The 22,934-nt window shown below is 29.4% G+C and overlaps 2 protein-coding genes across 2 annotated transcripts in view; one reads left to right on the top strand and one right to left on the bottom strand.

Annotated features, from left to right (window-relative positions):
* Positions 1–2,221, bottom strand: part of LOC111040164 (acetylcholine receptor subunit alpha-like) — a 177,806-nt gene extending 175,585 nt beyond the window's left edge. The window contains exon 1 of the mRNA XM_022323934.1: positions 2,074–2,221. The gene's annotated coding sequence lies outside the window, so the exon portion shown is untranslated. The remainder of the gene's footprint in view (positions 1–2,073) is intronic.
* Positions 2,222–13,907: 11,686 nt separating this feature from the next.
* LOC111040181 (homeobox protein MOX-1-like) lies at positions 13,908–21,632 on the top strand. Its single transcript, XM_022323972.1, has 3 exons — positions 13,908–14,110; positions 20,433–20,584; positions 21,198–21,632. The coding sequence occupies exons 1-3, from the start codon at positions 13,921–13,923 to the stop codon at positions 21,264–21,266; spliced, it is 411 nt and encodes a 136-aa protein (XP_022179664.1). The 5' UTR covers positions 13,908–13,920; the 3' UTR covers positions 21,267–21,632.
* The last annotated feature ends 1,302 nt before the right edge of the window (positions 21,633–22,934 follow it).

The following is a 22,934-nucleotide window of genomic DNA, read 5'->3' as shown; positions in this document are numbered from 1 at the left end:
GTATATATAATATAGGTAGTATTATGTTTGTTTATTCGTTTATATTTGAATACGTGTTTGTATGAGTATAGTATATTATAGTATAGTTATAATGATATACGAGTTATAGAAAAATATAATGTATACACTTAAGACGTTATTATTAAATGTTATCCAGCAGTATTAATATAAATAATTCTTTGTTCATTCGTTAACATTTCTGATTTTCAATATTGAAATAATTTGAATGTGTTGAATATATTTTTATGGAACATATACGGCATATGATCATTGTAGAATACAGCTGTAGCATTTTAGCTAATCAACTTGTACAACTAATTACGGGTTAGGTACGATAAGTTCAATGATGTGCACATAACTCTGTTTGTATTCTTTAACAGTTATCATTAAGTCCATGTTATATAACAATAAAACAATCGTAATAATCGTAAACGCTTAATATATTAAGATAATTTAAACATTCACATATTGATTAGAGTTTATAGAAAAATGAATCGCAAAATAGATTTTACATAAGGTATATCATTTATTTTTAAATATTGATTAAACGTCGTGTTACTGTGTATCAAAAGTGAAATAGAAAATTATTTAAATATGTAACGTTCGAGTGTCCGCCCGGATTTGGCAAACAATAGAAATGTTTACAAAGGGTATTTGGGTTTTAGTTATATGATGACCACGCACGTCAGTGTCGAGCATAATATACTTGCATATATGTACAGAGTACAAGCATATATAATGAAACAACCGAAGTTTCCAACAGTATCAGATTTCACGTTATTTTAGGGTAAATGCTTTTAATAATGCAGTGTACGTAAAAATCATAGTTAGAAAAGAGCCATGTTATCGATAGTGAACTAAAAATTAAAATCACAATAATAATAAATTAATGTTTGAAAATATTTCACACAATAGTTTAATATTCAACTATTATTATTGTTAAAAAGCTCAAAAATGTTTAATATCTTATTACAAATAATACATTTTATTATTAAACAGTTCTGGGACATACGGCATATACGGATATACTTTAATAATTTTTTGATATTAAAATAAAATATAAAACAATTCGGATACAAATAGGTATATTTAATTTTGATACATAATAAACAAGTGATATATTATATTCCTAATATTATAAGTATTACTGTTAACATTTACGTATTAAATAAAAATGTTAGTTAAAAATTAATAAATTTATCTATTAAGTATTGCAGTGCACCAGTATTTATCAAATTATAAACAGATAATCCTACTAATAGTATATGCTAATTAATAATTAATAATTTTGGTAGGTAGTTTATTATATTATGTGTGCCATTATAAAAAATGAATTATTGAAAATATTTAATAAATTATACATAAAAAAGTTTTCAAACATGCTTATAAGTCGGGCAATGTATCAATTAAATTTATATTTTTGATAGACTTTTTAAAATAATAGTTTTGCTGGTTAATATGAATATTATACTAGATACTTCTTTGATAACATATCTACCGAATAATTCTCATAACACTGCGTAACTAATTATCTCAAGAATATTGAGGTTTTTTAGTTTTTTTTAAATATTGAAAAAAAATTGTTGAAGATAAACTATAATTTTTAATATTTTCAATATAATTTATAAATTTTAGATTTTAAATAACAACATACCCACGTCACAGGTTTTTATTTCATATTTCCAAGCAGAATATATTATTGAAAATGTACATGTATACAAATCGAATATTTTACAAGTAGTAGTTATATTTACACATTTTCATTTTATTTTAAGAGTAAAATATACTGTTTAAGAAATATGAAATCCAAAATTTATTTTTGTCACTAAAAAAGGTAAAAACGAAAAAATTATCACGATAAAAATAGTAAAAATGGTAATACGATTAGAAATAACGAGTGTTTTACTTACTATTAAAACAATCACTGTGTATAATAATAATACACGAGAATACTAAGAGTTAGATGGTTAATGCAAGCACTTAATAAAGAGCTTACAAGTATTATATATTATAACTATTATATTTTCGGTACCTAATGGTTTAAAGTTAAGTATTGCGCATATAAGTTCTTACCTTGCACTTATGCACTAGTTGAAACTTCGGAGAGAGATTACTGTTAAATACTCGGTGAACAATCAAAGCTTCTACCATTAAGACGGATTTCAGACGAGTGACCGGCCATTAGTAAGTATCGTACTTAACTGTCACGGAGATAAATAATATAACCCGTGGGTGAAGCCAATTACCGTCATGTTGGCGCTTGTAAGCAGAACAGCGCCAACTCGTCAATAATAAAATAGGTACCTATACATTTTATTTTTGCACCATAGTTGTTATTGTCGAAGGAGTAGTATTATTTTAACCAATAAAATAATAGTTTTCGTTATTTCAAGAAAAAATGTTATTGTTTTTATTGTGATTAGGCCGTAACACATAATCATATCACGTTCTCGACAGCAGTGAAAACAATAGGTAGCAATAAAATAACGCTCTTGTGGTGATTGGTTATTTTGAGTATGGATGAATTTTATTTTATTTTACCGGCACGATTTCACCATCTGTAAACCAATCGATGTGTGATATTCGTGGATAAATGTTGGATAATTATCGTTACATATTCTAAAACTCCGGAAACGCACGTACATTTTGAATAATAAAGTAGGTGTATTCTAGATACAAGCATTGCTTAAATTGGAAAAAATTAAGTAGAGAAGCTCAATCCAACCATTTAAAAACTGCTTTTCAAGTAAAAAATTATGCAACAAAGACCTCTTGGGTCGAAGCTATTACCAAACCTCCAAAGCTCCACCTTGCACATATTTTGAATACTACATTTCAGTTACATATATATAAATTCCAAATATAATATATGTAATTTTGTAAGTGAATTTCGACTTATATTCATCCAATTTGAGCTAAGTTTTTTATAAAGGCTAATAAAAAAAAAAATATATTCACCCAATTTTTGGACATTTTTCACAATTACAGTTCATAAATTTAGTCATTTAAAAAAGCAATTTATTTGTATTATTATGTTTCCCATATCGATATCAATGCCTACCTACATTTTTCAGTAGGAAACAAAAGAAAAAAAGCAATAACTATCTGTGATAGTATTTCAATTCATGTTAACCACATATATTTGATAATACAATAATTTATTATAAATTATATCTGTGGACTACTACACTAGGCAAAGAACAATTGTGATATTAGAATGTGGATCGCAATATCGAATATAAACATATTATTAAGGTATGGCTAGGTAGTCTAACTGTCTACGCCTCAGAAAAGGTTACAAACTAATATCAAAAATTATTTTTATATTAATACTCAAAATTGTGAAATTCATTATATTATTATTATTGCCAACAATTTAAATCCACTTTTTAACAAAAATTATTTTGGGCATTATTTGTGTGACATCCCCCAGTAAATCGTCCCAGTAAAAAAATAGACGGAATACGAAAAATAATGATTTTAATCTATAATAAGACTATAATATACCTTTAATAGATAATACATCATTTATTAAACACAATAATTTACTGTGACGGTATATCACAACAGATTAACTGTATCAGATGAATATGTTAGATTGTGAGTTAGTTATTAATATTGAAATCGAATTCGTTTCATCACAGAATAGTATGCCTGCTGCACATAGGTACCTTATAACCATATTTATTTGCTTACCCACTACTAGTGGTGTTTCCAGAAGTAGGTTTAGAGGGGGAAGTAAAATATAAACCATTTAAATTGAATTATAGTGAGTAGCTGGTATTTAATCCAAATGTTATCCAACAAAAATCATGATTACCTATTTTAAAAGCATAGTATAACATGCATGGTTTATCAATGCCAAAATACAATTATGGCTTGATATTAAATTATTTATAAGCTCTTGGAATACTACTAAAGCATAATACCATGCTCTATAAATATGTACTCATAATATAATAAAAAATAACTAATTTATGTGTATATTGATAATTATTCCTAACATGGTTTTCAATATTCGCATATTCTAATATCTATTAAAAGAACATTATTAAATGTTGTCAAAGTAATAACAATCCTCCGACTGATATATTCTCTGTATGTGAGATGTAACACTGTTACTTTTTAGTTTGACTGTCATAATTACTATCAGGTACTACCAGTTCGTTTATTTTAGCTATCGGCTTTTATCAACCTATTTTTTATAAAAATAATGAAATTCAATCAACTGGCCTTTACAAAATGCTTTGCTTAATGTCTTTGACATTAAATTATAAATTCCTAGACTGCACACTGATTGCTGTACGCATATAGGTACTATACCTTTTTCGTTTAGTTCTTAATTTACTATCGATTTTCGCGTTATTATATTATTATCGCTCATTCAACAGTATTATAAATGCATACAACTACAAAATAGAAATACGAATGATAATTTCAATTCTATATGATTACCATCGTGGATTTAGCCATTGTTCATAAACTAAGTGAATAACGGTAGATCTCATAGCGTAATAAAATAATTAGTTATGTATAATAGGTACTTAGCTGATAAATTTACCTGTCCAACTTATATTTGTTTAAAAATCACATAACTGATATATTATACTACGTATGAGAACAATTAATAATTCATTTTTCTGAAGTATAATCAAGTTATAAATGTGTTAATCGACATATATTTTTTTGATGATCAATTATTTCTCATTTAAATCATATTGTGTGTTAATGTTTAATTAAATAAATTATACACGTAAGTACCTATTATACTGATATACATTACACACACCAATATTATTTTCAATGATTCATCAGTGAAGCTGCTAAGGATTTGCTCACTGTTCCTACCATATACACTATCGACACTTGCAGATTTTACCAATCTCAACGTAATTATTATAATTATTTTCATTATAATATTGGCTCTGTGGTCACGATCTATGTAAAGTGCGGTGTATTACAGTTTCGTTTAATCTATCGCATTATTATTCTTCTACGGTAAAAGCGGTTATCTCGATTGATGCGAAACGTTTTGCATAACTTAATTATCGGCGAGCTTCGTGGGTCGAGCGTGGAATTTTAAACGGTTCCGGAATATACGCCAACGAACAGTAGAGCATTCAATTGTGTTGGTGAAGGGAGAGGGTCTATAACCGCGGTCGCACGAAAGGGCAAAAAAGGAAAAGAGAAAAAGTAAAAGAGGCAGCCGAAAAAGTGAACATTCTTCCGTCCCCGCGCTATCTCAAAATATTCTATAAAGTTGATTCACGCTTATATTAGAATAAATTCACCACAGATACTCGCGAGCACCTACCAAGTCTTGAGTTTAACTAGAATAAAATATCCTGTGTATCGGGTGCTTTAATGTTTTAAGGTAAACACCGGAAAACATCGAATTTCTCGAAAAAAGTTTTAATGTATAGAAATATATTTTGTACCAATGTAGATAGTTTCATTTGTTTTCCAATTACATTCATTCATTTTAATTTCATTATCAAAAGCAAAATACTGTAACGGTTTGTTGAGCATTGTCTAGCAGTGATGCTATTTATAAAAATGTTTGCGTATATTCATACCTACCAAACATTTTTCAAATATAGTCATTTTTATTAATAAACAATTATCATTTAGGTAAATTGTACACACATTTTTGCAAAAATGTAGTATTATAAACACTTTACACTATATTATATTTTTACGTGTTTCGTTTTCTTGATCATAGTTTTGTCATGGTCCAATTTGTATTTTCAACATCGGTCGCTGGCTAATATAGCTTACTCATTTCTTTAAAGCTTGTGAGTGATATAATGTTATTAGTGATCGTCTTCTAAATGTAATACTATTTTCAACAGGCAATAATTTAAATATAAGAATATTAAAGTATTTACTGTTCATGAAAAATGTTGTGCATGTTTAAATTAATATTTAGATGTCGATGTTAATATAGGTTAGATACTTGTTTTTAAAATTTTAAAGTGAAATTAACGCACATAGAAATATTCAATAAAACTAAAATTATCATTATGGGTCGAAAAAATGTGGTTACCTAATGTATTTAGACTATAATTTATTAGTAATTTACTCTACTTTTCATTTCATAAAAATCAATTAGTCAAGAATTGATTTTATTTAAAAACCAAAGTAGGAAGATGGTTTGTTTTTAAAAATAATATTTGTACCTACTAATATTACTATCATAGCTACTAACTATAATAATTAGTAACTACTGAGGTATTACTAACTTTATAATGTAAATGTGTCTTTATTCCTGATACATAAATGTAACATGGCGTGGAACGTGTATGTTTACAAGACAGTACAGAGAGTCAAGACTACAGTGCAATTATATTCCTATCTCGTGATCCTATAAATATATGAACAGTAATGGTAGAGAGTAGAGACACATTGCATCTTATCATGATACTGTGTATACTGTATAGGTAATAGGTATAGTATTGGTTTTAGTATGAATTATTTACGTGGATAAGAAGGGCAACAACTACGCGAATAGGTATAATGTATGTGTACAAACAAAATTATAATATATTATCACACACAACTCCTCGAATCGTATTCAACAAAATGCATAGTAAAATCATAGAAAATTAAAAACTTAAAATCGAATAGAAAATAATATAATGACTAATGAATGATACCTTTTTCATTATACCAACTATTGATATTTCATTAATTATTTTTCTCTTAAATGTTCTATGAAGATTGCCTGTAATAGTGTTAGAGCCAAAACCTTAATATAAAGGGATAGTAATGATTCGACCGTCGAGACTTCGAGGGCAGCAAAAACGATTGTTCCTACAGGATTTTCACAATTTTTCCAATAGTTTCATCCTTCTATGAACTTTTTATTTATGTGGTGCTTATTTACTGATTATCATGGTTTGGAGCGCTTATAGAAATACACAAAAGTAATAGTCATTCCAAGAGTTACCTGTTCGTTTTATTAAAACGCCTCAAATTTAAGAATAAAGTGTAGTAGATATACTATATGAAATTGCAATTTAATAATGTCAACATATGTCAACCCAAATAATTGATATTCAAGTACCAATCAACAAGAAGTTAATTTAAAAAATGAAGATGGTCCTGTTAGAAAAGTCCTAATTCTCGATTATTAAATGTTGGACAACATGCAACTGCAACTGTACGATGTGTCAATTGATTTTTCCAATTTATTCGGAATAATAATAAAACGCCTTTAACATCTATGTGGAGATTGGAAGATAAATTCATTTTTTTAGTGTTCTTAAAATTCTAGAACTGATCATTTATACACACCTTCCAGGAATGTAACATGTTTTATAATTTAAAAAATAATGTTAAATGTGAAATAAAAAATGTTTGATACAGGTAAGGTATAGTGGGTACTACACAATTTATATGGCATGACTGTCATGTAAAAGAAACATTTTCATTTTAACAACTTACTATAGGTCTAAAATATGATTATAGTTACATAATATACTTTATAAAAATGCTATCCAGTCAAATACTTGATTTACTTGATAGGTACTTGTATTTTGCAATCATATGAATTATACTATATTATTATGAAGTATATTTGTATAAAAATTAAGTATAAAATGTTCATCAAGTATTTTGGATGTGAGATCATGTTTTTTACACTGTATATAGTGCACATAATTGAATATTAGTCACCTAAGGTCAAACTACATATTATTTTGTTATTTTATCTAATATAAATTTAACAAGTTTGTATAAAACAATAATTTAGGTATACCTAACCAATCGAATTGTATAACAAATTATTTGATAACACATGGTAATAACATTATATACGTTATTAAAAGTATTTTATTTCATTTTACCATTTCATGTGATGTCAGTGGTAAATAATATTAAATAATTAAACACTGATCAGTGATCACTAGGAGATATAAATATTTAAATAGTATAGTCAACGATCAATAACACTGTTAATGTTTAGCAGATATACCACGTGTGAACAATTTCATAGCAATAGGTATTGTGTTACACGTGACATCGTTACATCCGCCATGAATAGGGTTGGAATATTTTGATGCCTAAAAACTCTCGAAAAATCTCAAAGATATACATTATAAAAATGTAAATCTTTCAACTTGAAAAGGGATACAACGGAAACGTGTTTACAATGGTGAATTTAATTTCAGGGGATCCTTGAAAATACTGAAGACATTAGAATGGAAACATTTTTATCGCCCCTTAAATTATTACCTAGTTGATATGAAGGGTGGTCGACATCTATCTTATAATATCTATTACGTGTTCAACATTATCAGACTATTATGTACCTCTATGGCCCCTAGGGCCCCTAACGTTAACACCAGAAAAAAATTACATCACATCAAAGTACTAGTAGTAACAGTCATAAATAATAATGATTTTAATATTAATTTAAGATGTACACGAGAGGAAAGGTTGACAATATACAAAACACGAGGAAAAATAAAACCGTAATCGTATTTTACTTTTTAGCGGTATGTATTATAACTTATAAGTAATACTATTTAGGTTTAGCCAAACCCCAAACAAATGTGTTTTACTAGCCGTACACATTGTATACACACGTATTATAATATAACGTAAAATATAATATTAGATAGTACGCAAGTATAACAATAATATAGAACTACAACACGATAAGACTAATCGTAGTCACACACATGACATGATACATCAACCTGACACTGTAGCAGAATGGTAAACAGCGGTTCGGCTGAATAATGCAAACCATATATATATATATTGCATTGTATATTATTATATTATGTGTGTACGTTCGCAGGAGACGTCAGTTGTTTGTTGTTGTGCATACGATCAAAGAATCGCTCAAGGTGCGATGCGAAATACCCAAAGACGAGGGGCGAGAGCTATACCTATACGCGTATCCATGTACCTCGCCACGCAAGGGTATAATGTATACAGATGAGGCACCTACACCTGCAGCAAAGCTCACGAATAATCTCGAATCTAATACATTACGGATATTATTGTTATTATTAATATTGTTATAATTCCGTCGTTCTCGCAGCGATCGCTGTTCCGGTGTGCCGTGTTTGAGTATAAAATATTATACGCGCGTTGTGTAGAGGAGCCGGAGCCGAGTTGTTGCAATTGTCTAGACACATACATATATACCTGCAGCAACAATGATAATGGTATACCCTCTACCTGAATAGTCTCCGTATTGTTCGGACGGGACAACATAATATTATCGTGTAATTAGTGTGTGTCTAACAGTCGACAACGTGTGGATATCAAAATGTGCGTATACTGTCCACCGGGACACGCTAATAAAATAACCGACAATGATTTCACTCAGTACTTCAAATCCCTCGGTAACACATTTTTATCCGGAGGTGACTTCAATTCCAAACATAACTTATGGGGATCTAGAGTATCCAATACTAGAGGCCTTTCGCTACACAGATCTCTACTTTCTAACAACCTAAAATACTTATCTCCTCCTGATCCAACATATTGGCCATCACATTCCAACAGAATCCCCGACATTCTTGACTTTTTCATTCATACTCTTCCTAATAACATCAACTATAATATTGCCAATCTCGCAGACCTCTCGTCTGATCACACTCCTATCCTATTAACTTTAAATAATCAATTGGTCTCACTGAAAAAATTCCCCACTCTCACCCCAGGGATAACCGATTGGAAAAAATTCTCCCACATCGTTGAAAACAATATATCTCTAAACATTTCTTTAAAATCTACTGAAGAGATAGACTCTGCTGTCTCGACCTTCACCACGCTGATAAAAAACGCCGCGCTTGACTCTTCAACCTCCTTGCCTACCAACCGCAATAAAAAATTTCTCCCTGAACACCTCTCAAAACTGCTTGTTGAAAAACGCCGAGCTAGAAACCGATGGCACCATACCCACCTCCCCAGTGACAAAAGTCGCTATAACAATCTTGCGTGCTCCCTCAAAAACCTTCTACGCATTCACAACACGGAAACTTACCAACGATATTTACACTCTCTGTCTAACTCAAACAACTCTATTTGGAAAGCTACTAAAAAAATCCTAAATAAAAAAAATGTAATACCACCAATTAGATATCCTGACAGATCCTTCGCTAAGACCAACTTAGAAAAATCAAACCTGTTTGCCTCTCTTCTAGAAAATAATTTCTCTCCTCACCCCGACGTCAACAACATCGATCACACATCCTTCATTGAAAAATCTCTAACCAATTGCCTTCCTATGTCCTTACCCACTAAACATACCTCCCCCAGCGAAATTCAATTTATTATCAGTAAATTATCAAACAAAAAATCCCCAGGTCACGACCTCATAACAAATCGAATTATAAAACACTTGCCCAAAAAAGCCATTCTTCTCTTAACGTTCATCCTCAACTCAATTCTTCGTCTCTCCCACATTCCTCGTTCTTGGAAACACTCCATAATTATTCTAATTCCAAAACCTGATAAACCTCCTGACCTGCCTTCCTCATACCGTCCTATCAGCCTCTTACCTTCATTCTCAAAAATTCTAGAAAAGATTATACTAAAGCGATTAAACCCTATATTAGCAAGCCATAATATAATCCCCCACACTCAATTCGGTTTCAAAAATAAACATTCGTCTATCCATCAAGTTCACAGACTAATCGACATAATTGCACAAACTCTCGAAAACAAACAGTACTCCACTGGCGTCTTTCTCGACGTAGCTCAGGCGTTCGATCGCGTTTGGCACGAAGGTCTACTATTTAAAATACGTTTTCTACCAGCCCCCCTGTTTTTAATTATAAAATCCTTCCTTCATAACCGGTCCTTTGTCGTTCGCTGCGAGGACGAGCTCTCACAAATCCACTACATAAAAGCAGGCGTCCCCCAGGGAAGTATTCTAGCACCTACTCTTTACAATATATTTACCTCCGACATTCCTCACTTCGAGAACACCACTCTTGCTACTTTCGCAGATGACACAGGCATAATATCAACTAATGTTGACCTAACCATAGCATCTGATAATCTTCAATCCCATCTCAACGAACTACAAAACTGGTTCAACTTGTGGAGAATCAAAATAAATCCAAATAAATCTACCCACATAACCTTTACTCTACGTCCAGACCATAGCCCCCCCATGACTATCAACAACGACACGATTCCCAAAGCACAAGCCACCCGTTACCTAGGAGTCCACCTCGACAGTAAACTCACTTGGGCAGTTCACATAAAAGAAAAAAGGAAATCACTCAACTTTAAACTCCACAAAATGAAACACCTTCTTAGATCTAATCTCCCACTCAACACAAAACTCCTAATCTATAAACAAATTCTCCGCCCTTCAATGACTTACGGAATACAGCTATGGGGCACCTCCAAAAAATCCAACATTCAAAAATTCCAATCCTTCCAATCAATTTGTCTTCGTCTCCTCACAAACGCACCCTGGTACGTCAGCAACCTATCACTCCACTCTGACCTTAATATCCCATACATAAGCACCCTAGCCTCCCATTACTATAAATTATTTCACAATAACACAGTAAACCACCCTAATCCACTCATTTCCAATCTCTCATCCGTCACTCTCCCAGATAACCCTCCACGTCGCCTAAAGCGAAATTGGCCCAGGGACCTCCTCAACCAATAAAAAAAATAAAAATAAAAATAAAAACATAAACAAAAGTCTAGAATTGAAGTAGTGTTGCTTGGACACTCCCTTCCATCAAGCCGTCCAGTTTTGTATATATAATAAATCAACCATATTACTCATTGTATAGTTAATACAGATTGTATATATTCTCTTTTAATAAATAAAAAAAAAAAAAAAAAAAAAAATGTGCGTTAAGTGATGCGTCACACCGATGTTGCGCAGTTTGACGGGATACCCGTAATATAGTGGCCATACTATTAACATCATAATGAACGTGCTTGTACTCAGGTGTCAATTTAATACTTTTTAGTCGCGATGGTATCGTATAATTATCGTCGAATACCGTTTTCCAGAGCATATCGCGTATACTATTAGCATCTTCGGATTTCAGATAAAATAAGCAACAAAAAAAATAAATAAATAAATAGAACTTAATAAAAAAAAAAGTAGTCCATGTCGACAGATGGTATTTCCAGCTAAATTGATATAGTAAACTGTTACGATATCACAACATAATAAATTATTTCCTATTAATATAATATTATTAAATGTTTGAATGTGATGCTCACATTACGAAATGAGTTATTAATTCTGGAATAAAAAAATTAATAATAAAGGCTATAAATTTGTAAATATATCTTAATATTCGGAAATAATCCATACATAAGTTTAAAATAAAATAATAATTGTAACTCTATAATGACATTGTAAAAGTAATATTTAGGTGCGGCCGGCGGCATGGTAGAAACCGGGTGTAGAACACTCGTTCTGCTCGGAATCCAGAACACAGAGTTAAGAACAACTTGTTTAATAGTATAATATTAATTTATTTTTACCTTAATGGAATTTTTTTTTAAAATATTGTTAGATTGAATCCCTTTTTTCGTATAACATAAAAAACATAGAACTGAATTGTCGTATATCACGCTATCGATGAGAAATAAGAATCTAGAGGTCTAATAAATTACTACGATATCTATCAAGATAATCAGTGGTTAGTTTTTTTTTTAACTGAAACTTTCAATAAGTTACTTATTTATAATTAGTGTTATCACTTATCAGTTTATAGTAAATTGTTCTCGAGTTTTTCAACTATAGCTAATGAGATTATTTACGTATACATCCGTGGAAACAGGCGACACGTATCGTCGATTTAAAAATAGCCGGTCCTAAAAAATACCCTTGTCGGTGTACATATATGACCATATATGTCTTTTTAAACGGCCCGACATCCGTCTGAATCTCTGCAGACAATAGCAGACGACTGTGATCGAGATATCCGGGGAACACGGTGCAGATTATAAATAATTTAATTGTGAATCCTAGTTATGAATATTGTACTCACAATGCTTCTTGCTTTATTCAATAGGTAGTATAAAATGTACAATTATATAAATTAATATTCAAGTTTTTGTTTATGGAAAAATGTAAAACGGTAAACGACGACGATGATTGAACGGGGTGGAATGTGTGACCAGTGCATTTTGCCCGTTGCTAAAACACCATTAATATAATAGTTGATGGCCTATTAATGACGGCATGACGCTGCAGATGGTATTTTAGTATGCAAATTCTGATATAATATTGTGTAATAAATATTAAACTGTCGTGAAAATTCATCCCGTCCATTCGTTGAAGATCGTGTGTATATATACACACATATGGGATACTGTATGATTCTTTCAAAAGTTGTAAAAACTGTTCATCTTAAAGTTTCTCTCAAGTTTTTGAAAAAATTCCATAATTCAAAGTCTACTGAAATAATTATACTGTTGAAATAAACTATATTTTTTTCTAGTTTTTAAGGTTAACTTTGTTTTAACTTTTCGAGTGATGACACACATTTTAAATTTCATTTTCTACTTCGGAATATGAGAAGTAAAAATTAAAAACTTAATGTTTTCAATAAAAAAAAATGAAGATTTGTAACGACTCCAAATTGGTTGAAAAAAAATGTTTCAATGACGTTTAATGTTTTTCGAGACAAATTATGGCTGTGTTGACTGTTAAAAGGGTCACCCTGTACCCACATAAATAGATATCGTATTGTCGTAATATTGTTTTCACAATAAATGTTGGACACGTGCGGCGTCCGCATGTTTGTGGGAGCGGTGCCGCGGACCGTGAACCGGTCCCTTTGAGCCAGTGCCGCGGACAAACGGCCCGAGACCGATGGCGGCGGCGCTCCGTTTCCGAACTCTTCGCTTAAATATCCCTGGTGCTCCCTGAAACCGTGACAGTGCGATATCTGAACCGAACGCTGCGACATGGACGACAACGAAAACTACTTCTATTGTTACGATTACTACTACGACGACGGCGACGACGACGGAAGGGATTTTCGTTCGGATTTTCCGGGAGGACGCTGCTGGGAACCGGTCGCGGACCCGGTCGTCCTGCAGGATGCGGCCGGACAGGTTGCCGGCGTCGGACTTGCAGCAGTCGCACAACGCAGAGGTACGGTACACTACCTATATTATTATTGTATTGTGGTCAACGCGAGTCTCGAGGTGATGGGTATCCGTCCCGAATGGCGATTAACAATCATCTGACTTAATGGACAATGGCTAATGTACGGTTTATTTTTAACAGCAATCAAGAAGAATAAATTATGAAATTTGACATTAGCACTCATCGCGTGTAAGCAAATATGTGAAAAAAAAAATTCTTCTCTTTTTTATTTTCGAAATTATGTGAATCACTATTTTGGCCTAGAATTAAGTGAAGATGTGGCACTCACAGTAAGACTCCGGAGTGCAAGCTGAGTGTTCACCTTATTAAAACAAAAATAGGGCAATCATAAAATGCTGAAAAGAAATGCTTTGAACGTTCTTTCATTGTTAATGTGTTTAGAGATTTATAAATGTTATTTTATTTACCTAACAAAGTATTTGTTGGTATATTGAATGCAATGAAGATGAACTCGATCTTAAAGTGGGTCACGGCGTCGTTTGTTTTTTAAGCACCATAAAGGTAGGTACACTAGGAATGTTGGGAGTTAATAAGTCCCGAATGGATTGCGTTAATTTTGTAGAAGGGAATGAGATCTTTTACACATAGTGTTGACAACTTTTTGAACGAGGTGAATAGAGAGATCATTATAAAGTGTGTGGTTAGATACAGAGTATTAAGTAGTTGTGGGGCTTTAATGATTTATAGGAGATATTTGAAATGGAAGGTTTGGCTGAGCCTTTGAAGATAAATTGTATTATAAAAAAAAAAAAACATATTTACATTACGAGTGTTATTGAACTAATAAAAATACTTGATCAAATAATTTTATTGCAATGTATTAAATAATAAAAAATTAAACATTCGTGACATTTTTCCAAATATTAATTTAAACATTTTATACTACCTTTCCCAAATGAAATTTTTTTTTACCATTTATACATTTTTTTAAATATAACTTTTTTGTAAAATATTCAATAACCCTTTGATTATACAAAATATATTTTTATTATGTGCATCGTAGTATTGTACATTTGAATTACTGACAATATTGATACATTGTAGGCACTCATTGTTTAAATATTTAGATCATTTAACCTTTATAATTTATAATTGTCATTATACTCGTAATTTAATGTATTCATATGAATAATACTACTACCTAATATTATGTACTACAATTCATAATTTATGCTACAATATGTGAGTTACATGTCGGACGCTCATTTATTTTAATTTACTGTAAATCAATTATCCAATACAAAGGATTAGTATCAACAATTATTACTATTATACTATACCATACTATACTATAGGTAAGTATCATAGGGTTTATTGACGCAGAGATTAACGAAATAGCCTTATAATGAACTGTTTATGATAGAATCGTTAATTTGCCTTCTCTGTATCTATTAGACTAACCATTAGGGTCCTAATGGATTGATGATAACACATTTAGGGAAAAATTAGGATTGCATCATAGAAATGTCACTCGCGAAATGCATAGGATAATTTATTCATAAACTATATTATAGAGGTAAATATGTTAATAATATTCATATTTTATTCAACCAATTTCAATACTACCACGATAAAATAAATACTTATTTTTATACTTTGTGAAAACACATTAGTATAGTATATTTCACGACAACTTTAGAATGATAAATTCATAAATGTTTTCAAAGCTAAATCTTTTATAACTGCATAAATCTAAAAAAAAATCTAGTATATTTAAATAGAGTGTGTTTATAGGATGATTTTTAAACGGTATACTTTTTTGACATATGTCAGGAAAATTTGTGTTCGTGTACAAAAATAAAGTTTGTCTAACTAGAAACTAAAAGTTTCTTCCGCATGAGTTAGAAATTTTTAATGTACAATAGTTTTATTTTAAACGGTTTAAACGCTCCAATATAGAAATCTATTTATTAACTATATTGTTCGGCCCTCACACGAACATGTATAATGGGGCCCATAATCTTCTTAAAGAATAAATAAAATAAATGAAAAAATATATTATTTTATGTTCTTTAATTTTGATTACCAAATATTTATACCCGAAAGTTCTATATAGTACCTATTAATACGTTCACAATTGCATGAAAAGAAGACTTATTCGATGTAACTTGGTTTGTTTATAGATGCTATAACTGGTTGATATCCATTTCTGAAGTATCGAAATATAACTAATATAATTTTATAATTTAAACTATCAATCAATTTATTATTTCGTCTACATTATTAATTAGTATTTTTTAAATGTTTCATGGTTAAATAATTATATTCATACAATTTATAAACGACTTTATTTTCAATTTTTGATTTTTTCAATAATTTAACGAAAACTGTTGAAATGTTACAGAAATTCAAGCAAATATGGTGATATGGTTTAATCGAGATATTTCGTTTCAAATATTTTTAAAACATTGCAATGACTTAACACTGATTAGCTTTCAAGTATGTAACACCTCTAAATCAAATACGTATTTAGTAATTTGGGGAACGGGTGCTAATGTACCCACCCCCCACACACACACAAAAATGATTTGACTTTTTCCACCCAACAAGCACGTTGCTGATCTTACCTGACGTTGACCACCCTTAATAACGACGTGTATAATATGTTTTCGTTATCTTTTCTGGCACATTATGTAATCGTTATAAATTAGTCACACATTTTAAGTAGGTTTATTTATCATCTACTAATTACAAAACGATAAATATTAACAGTTCAACAACAGTATTTGTTTTGTGAGCTTAAGAGGTTAGGTACTCATTTATTATCATTATAATTGTCTATAAATCTTGTCTATAGCCTCGTGTTACAATGCTAATATTATAATCTTAGAATATTATTGAAAAAAAATATATATAATTGTTCACTGACAGAAGATGGTCAGTATAAAAATCTGATGCCACCCCTAAAAGAATGCCACCCACTCCTAAATAAGTCACTGCTCTAAATATTCTATACCAACGTGAGTAAATAAAGATGAACGCTCAAATATACATTTCTGTAAACTCATAAAAATAAAAATGTCTTACTTTTTCTTTTTTATATATTTCAAAATATTTATTCACCTACTCTATTATAAATTATTCAAAATACTACGGTACCTTCTGCAGCCGCAAATTGAGTGAAATAACTAATAAATGTTACTGCGTTCAAAGGATCCTTGGAATTAAGAAAAGAAAAAAGATTTTCGTTTGAAACGAAATAATTTCAATAGGTAAATTTAAAAACAAAATAATATGTGAAAATAAAAATTTAAAAAAAAATCTTAAGAATATAATAATAGTATTGGTTTAAAAAAATAAGAAACAACATGTCTAAATAAATTTAATTCTTTGTTTTTATTGAAAGTATTTGAAACATCTGCTTTATGAACACCACAATGAATTATATTATACACCCCGAGATTCAGTTGAAAATAAAATTAAGATATATGACTATGGTATAAACTATCTGTTCGTTATTAATTATTCAACCGTTTGCATATTTTTTTTTTACTTTTACTTTTACGAAGATCTGAGTGTAATTAATTATTGGGCTGCACACTAATGCATCTCCACCCTTTATTGTGAAATCAAGGGGGATCACAAGAAATATTTAGTGAAAGCAAAAAACTACAACATTATATTTAAATATTGTATTCGTTTTGTTTATTTAGACTTATAGTTTAGTGAACAATGTTCTATACCCAACACGGAAAAAAATATGTTAAAAATTACGGTACTCGTAAATGCGGCCGGGCTCATTAAAACAGACCATTTATAAACTTGCTAAGCCTTGATAATTAAAGTCGAACAATTGTCATTCGAACACCTCAAATTGTTGTATAAACTATATTTTAATATCAACTGTTTTATGATATCAACATTCATATGAAAAATAAACCAAACAAAAACTTACTGCACTTCTCAAATGTATTATCAAATTCTGTGAATACAAGTTGACTAACAAAAGTTTTTTGTAAAATTACTTCTATTAATTGCAAGTGTTTACCTTTGTTACACTTATACTATATGGCTATAATTGGAAACTGTAGATATATATATATATATACATAGTAGAAAACAGTGAAAGCTGGAAAACACCATAACAAAGAAAACGTAATCCTTTGGGATTCCTGAAAATGAGAAACCTCAATGACTCGATCACGTAAAAGTTGTGATATATTTTTAATCAAACTAATTAAAAATAATAACAATATTATTATTAAACTTACCAACAAGATTTTAAAAAACTGGATGGTTATAAAAAGTATTATATAAGCTATAACTAGGTAACAAAAATGTTTTTGTGTAAGAATGAACTGATAATTACGATTCATTACAAACGAATAATACATAGTATTTGAATTCTGGTTAGAAGTAAACAATAAAAATACTATTCTTGTAGATTAAATTAACGTTTTCGTCGAGAAAACAATTATTGTCGTATTTTGTATCAGTTCAAAAATTATTTATTAATTATTAACAACAATCTTTATGAAAACTTAATCGTTTACATTTTTTTCTCGCCTTAAAATATAAATGATGATGTTTTTGGACAACCAGCATGTAATATATTGCATAGATATATGATGGGTAAACTTGAAACTGCTACAAACGAGGAACGAAATTTATTTATTTAAGATTTCCCATCAGCGATGCAAAGTCGTAGTTTTTGTGAATTAATTGAAAACTGAACATGAGTAAATAATAATATTGGAAGTTTACGATGTGCTTTAATATCCCATCTATACGAAGAGTATTTAACTTAAACATCCATAATAGCTTACAATAATTTATTATAACTAGGTATGTCTTTTTCCTTAGATCATTGTTCATAGATCTTTGCCTAGATATTGATGTAATGAACCCCTTACAATTTAACTGTAGTGAGAACTTATGGCATTTCACACGTATCAGGTATAATAATGTGTTTTTGAATAAGGCGTATTCGAAATTGCTTGTTACATTTTATTTTAAAATTGACTCTAAAAATAAACTAAATAACAAAGATTCAATTGCAATTCTGTATTTATAATCAATATTCTGATATGAACATAAATATTTCCTTTTATTTATAATTTAAATATATTTTTCATAACATTAACATAAGTCACTTTTATACTTTATGGATAAAATACATTAAAGCTAATTTAAATATATGTCATATGTACTTGAATTTATAAAAGCTTAAAAGTAAATGTAAACTTATGACTAATGATAAAAATTGTTCAAATCCTATTTTTTAATTTGATTATTTGAATCTTCTGTAAATCTATTACATGAACATTGTCAAAGTTCAAAATATGTGTTGATAACTTTCTATATGTAAAATATTTTTATTGCAACTTTACCCTTTACTGTAAATCTAAATATTTTAGGAGTTTAAAATGAAAAGTTCATAAAGCTCAAATATGAAGAATATTTGATAACTGTTCATTAAAATTATTTAGGTTAGTAAATATATCAAACGCAAATATCATATATAATAAGTTTTTATAATGAAATATTTTCGTAGAGAACTTAAAAAAAATATTACCTACCTGATATCAGTTACATTAATGATTTAATTACATGCACACATTTTTTGTATCAGTTGTTCAGTATAACGATCAGCATAAGCTGCTATGGAATATAATATAATACAAAAATCATCATGTGAATATTACATAAAAAATAGTCTAAAAATTATGACAAAAATTTAGAGAATTATTATTAATGGATACTATAGATTCTACTCGTATAATAAATAACCTTTCTACTATAAGAACGCACACATTATAAATAATAAGTAATCACCTAAATATATTATATTTTAATAAAGTATTTGGTCTGACATTGAGAAGTGTAAAGTGTAAACCCTAACATTATAGTTAAGTAGGTACTAAGTATTGAGGGCAAATGTTTTACATGTACTTGTTCGCCCTTTTTTTAATTGCGCATACCTACCTTCATATTATTTCGACAAATTTAACTGTAATAAGTCCCACGTCCTAAAATAAATTCTCATAGACAACGTGTAATATTATAAGGGAGAAGATGAACTGGGATTTTATCATATGGGTAGGTATAGTCTATTATTATAGTCTATAGTCTATTATATTTATAATACGCATTTTATCACTGTTGGTCATAAACTCACGTCGCTGTCAATGCATCACTCAATAAACAGAACTACTGTTTTAAATGAACTTAGTAATATAATTGTTCTCCCGCTATTTCTAAAACATTTCCATTGTAAAAAAAGCTCACAACAATGTTGTAAGTGCATACACACACTCACTACACATGCAATTAATCAATGATTTTTTCTTTTTTACTATTATTTTAGAAAACGAGCATAGCATAAAAAGTCGAAAATCTAGAACAGCATTTACGAAATATCAATTGGGATGGCTCGAGGGAGAGTTTGAGAAGTGCAAATACTTGACTCGGCTAAGGCGGTACGAAGTGGCTTTAATACTTGGTCTCACAGAACGACAAGTAATTATAAAATTTTATAAAATATTCTGCTGTCACACATGTCTTTGTTTGGGTTTTTTTTTTATAAATCGTTAATTTTTTTTTTTTTTGTGTCTTGTTGGTAAAACATATTATGTAGGCTCAATAATAGGTTTTAATTTAACGTTGAAAGTAGATTTCGAAAGACTTTTGAGAGTTAATCTGTGAAATTGATTCATTGATATTTATAGGATTTAAGTTCAATTAATTTATTATGTTTTATGCTCTGACAGCGACTTTAATCAATATTTATTAATTAATTTAATATACGAATTACGAATTACATAAGTAAATTACATTTGTCATGAACTTAACCTAGATAAAACATTTACTTGCATCTAAACATTAATCGCATGTATATAATACGGTGTAAATTAAAATTTGAGAATTGAAAAAAATATAAGTAAAATGCAATAATTCTTTAAAATTAGTTTTGTTAAAAAATAAAAATTCAAAGTAAACTAATATAATTATAAGTTATACATAGCACATAATGACCTAAAAACTCCCAATTTAATGACACGTCAAAATAATACTTATATTTCTATAATATTGTATAATGCGATTTGTAAATAATATATATTTATTGTCATAGGTGAAAGTGTGGTTCCAAAATAGACGAATGAAGAAAAAAAGGCTGAACGAAGAATCCATTTACGGATAACAGGATAACGAATAAAGATTGTATTATTTGCATTTTAATCGTCAAGAGAGATCACTGAATCGTGTTTGTACATCGTGGCATTATTTTATAATATGTGCACTAGTTTTTTTTATTCACTGTTTAATCCTTAATGGAAATTTGATTGTATAAATGGATTATTCCACCTGCCACGGGGATTAAGAGTATTAAAAATTTAAAAAAAAACCTTTTTATTTGTTCGCAACAATAACCAACAATCTTTTTTAGAACTGCCACCAAACAAGATGTTTTAGACTTTTAAACCTGATTATATTTTGATTGTTAACAAATGTCATGATTTGGCATTAATTGAACTCATAAAAAATAATAACAATAATAATAATAATACGCTAGTTAGTAGATAAAAACGTGAGTCCATTTTTTTTCAAGTTATCATTGGATCATATAATTTCCAACTACTAAGAACAATTCAATAGTTTTTTTATTTATATACATAGTTTATTCATTCTTCGTCGTTGATTGATCCATTTTGTAAGTGTACATTTTATAATTTATAATATTAAAGATTTAAATGAAAATAACAACATTTATCTTTTAATTAATGTTGCTCCAAATCAGATAAACGTAATATAACTTTGAAAAACAATTTTGTATTATTCCTTATCGGTTTCTATTTGAATCTTTACGATCGAAGTTTATAATTAAAATTAAAATGTCTTTCTAACTAAACACGTTTAAAAGTCAATATCAGAACCAAAAAACACATCTGTTATTAATCTGATTTCTATCATTTTAAATGTTTCGATGGAGTTCGTATACAATCAGTAATCTAAAAGAGTTTTTTTATGAGCTAATCACTGATCAGCTAATGATTGAAAATCAAATAAGTATTTTAGTTAAATCATTTTTGTGAGTTTCTAGACTATTGCAGAATATTTACCGCCTAAAAGCCACAGACAAAAAAGAAAATTTTACTACGAAACCAATTTTAATAAAGTCATATTAAATAATGCTTTTGTTGTATTCATACAATTATTGTTACCAGTTATTTGTGTAACTACCTACACGATAGAAATATGGAACTATACAAATGTTTTGTTTTTTGTGTTTTCATCCAAAACAAGAAAATGGTACTATTTAATTTTCCCTGCACAAAATTTTGTTACATCTTAGTTATTTTTAATGACAAATTTTGTACTATCACTATAATTTAATTACTTTTTTACGGAAAATTAACTTTTAAAATCACATAGTTTAGAGCCACATATCAGGTTTCACATAGGTATCGCTGAACACGAATTAATAATAATAGCAACTGATGGGGTAGAGATAGACTATAGGTACACAATCGGTAATTTATAGTTCATGCAGCTAAGTCTTTATACCTCTACATAGTTAAAGAACTAAGGTACATAATGCAAGTTGGGGCTTATTGCCCACCCGTGGCATCATTATTGCATAATTTACAGATAAACTATCCAGTCTTCACTAACTAAAAACCATAATTACACTTGATAATGTTTATAAACTTTCAAGACAAGAATACAAAATAAAAACAAGTCGGCCTGTAAGCTGTATATTGTATATTTTATAAAAACTATCTTAAGTAACCAATTGAAAAAATCAATAATATTATAAGTTGATGGAATAGAGAAAACGAAGTAACACTATTAAAACATTTATATTTTA

This window comes from Myzus persicae, unplaced genomic scaffold, assembly GCF_001856785.1.
Source record: "Myzus persicae strain clone G006 unplaced genomic scaffold, MPER_G0061.0, whole genome shotgun sequence".
NCBI lineage: Eukaryota > Metazoa > Arthropoda > Insecta > Hemiptera > Aphididae > Myzus > Myzus persicae.
This window is presented reverse-complemented; position numbering and strand designations above follow the sequence as displayed.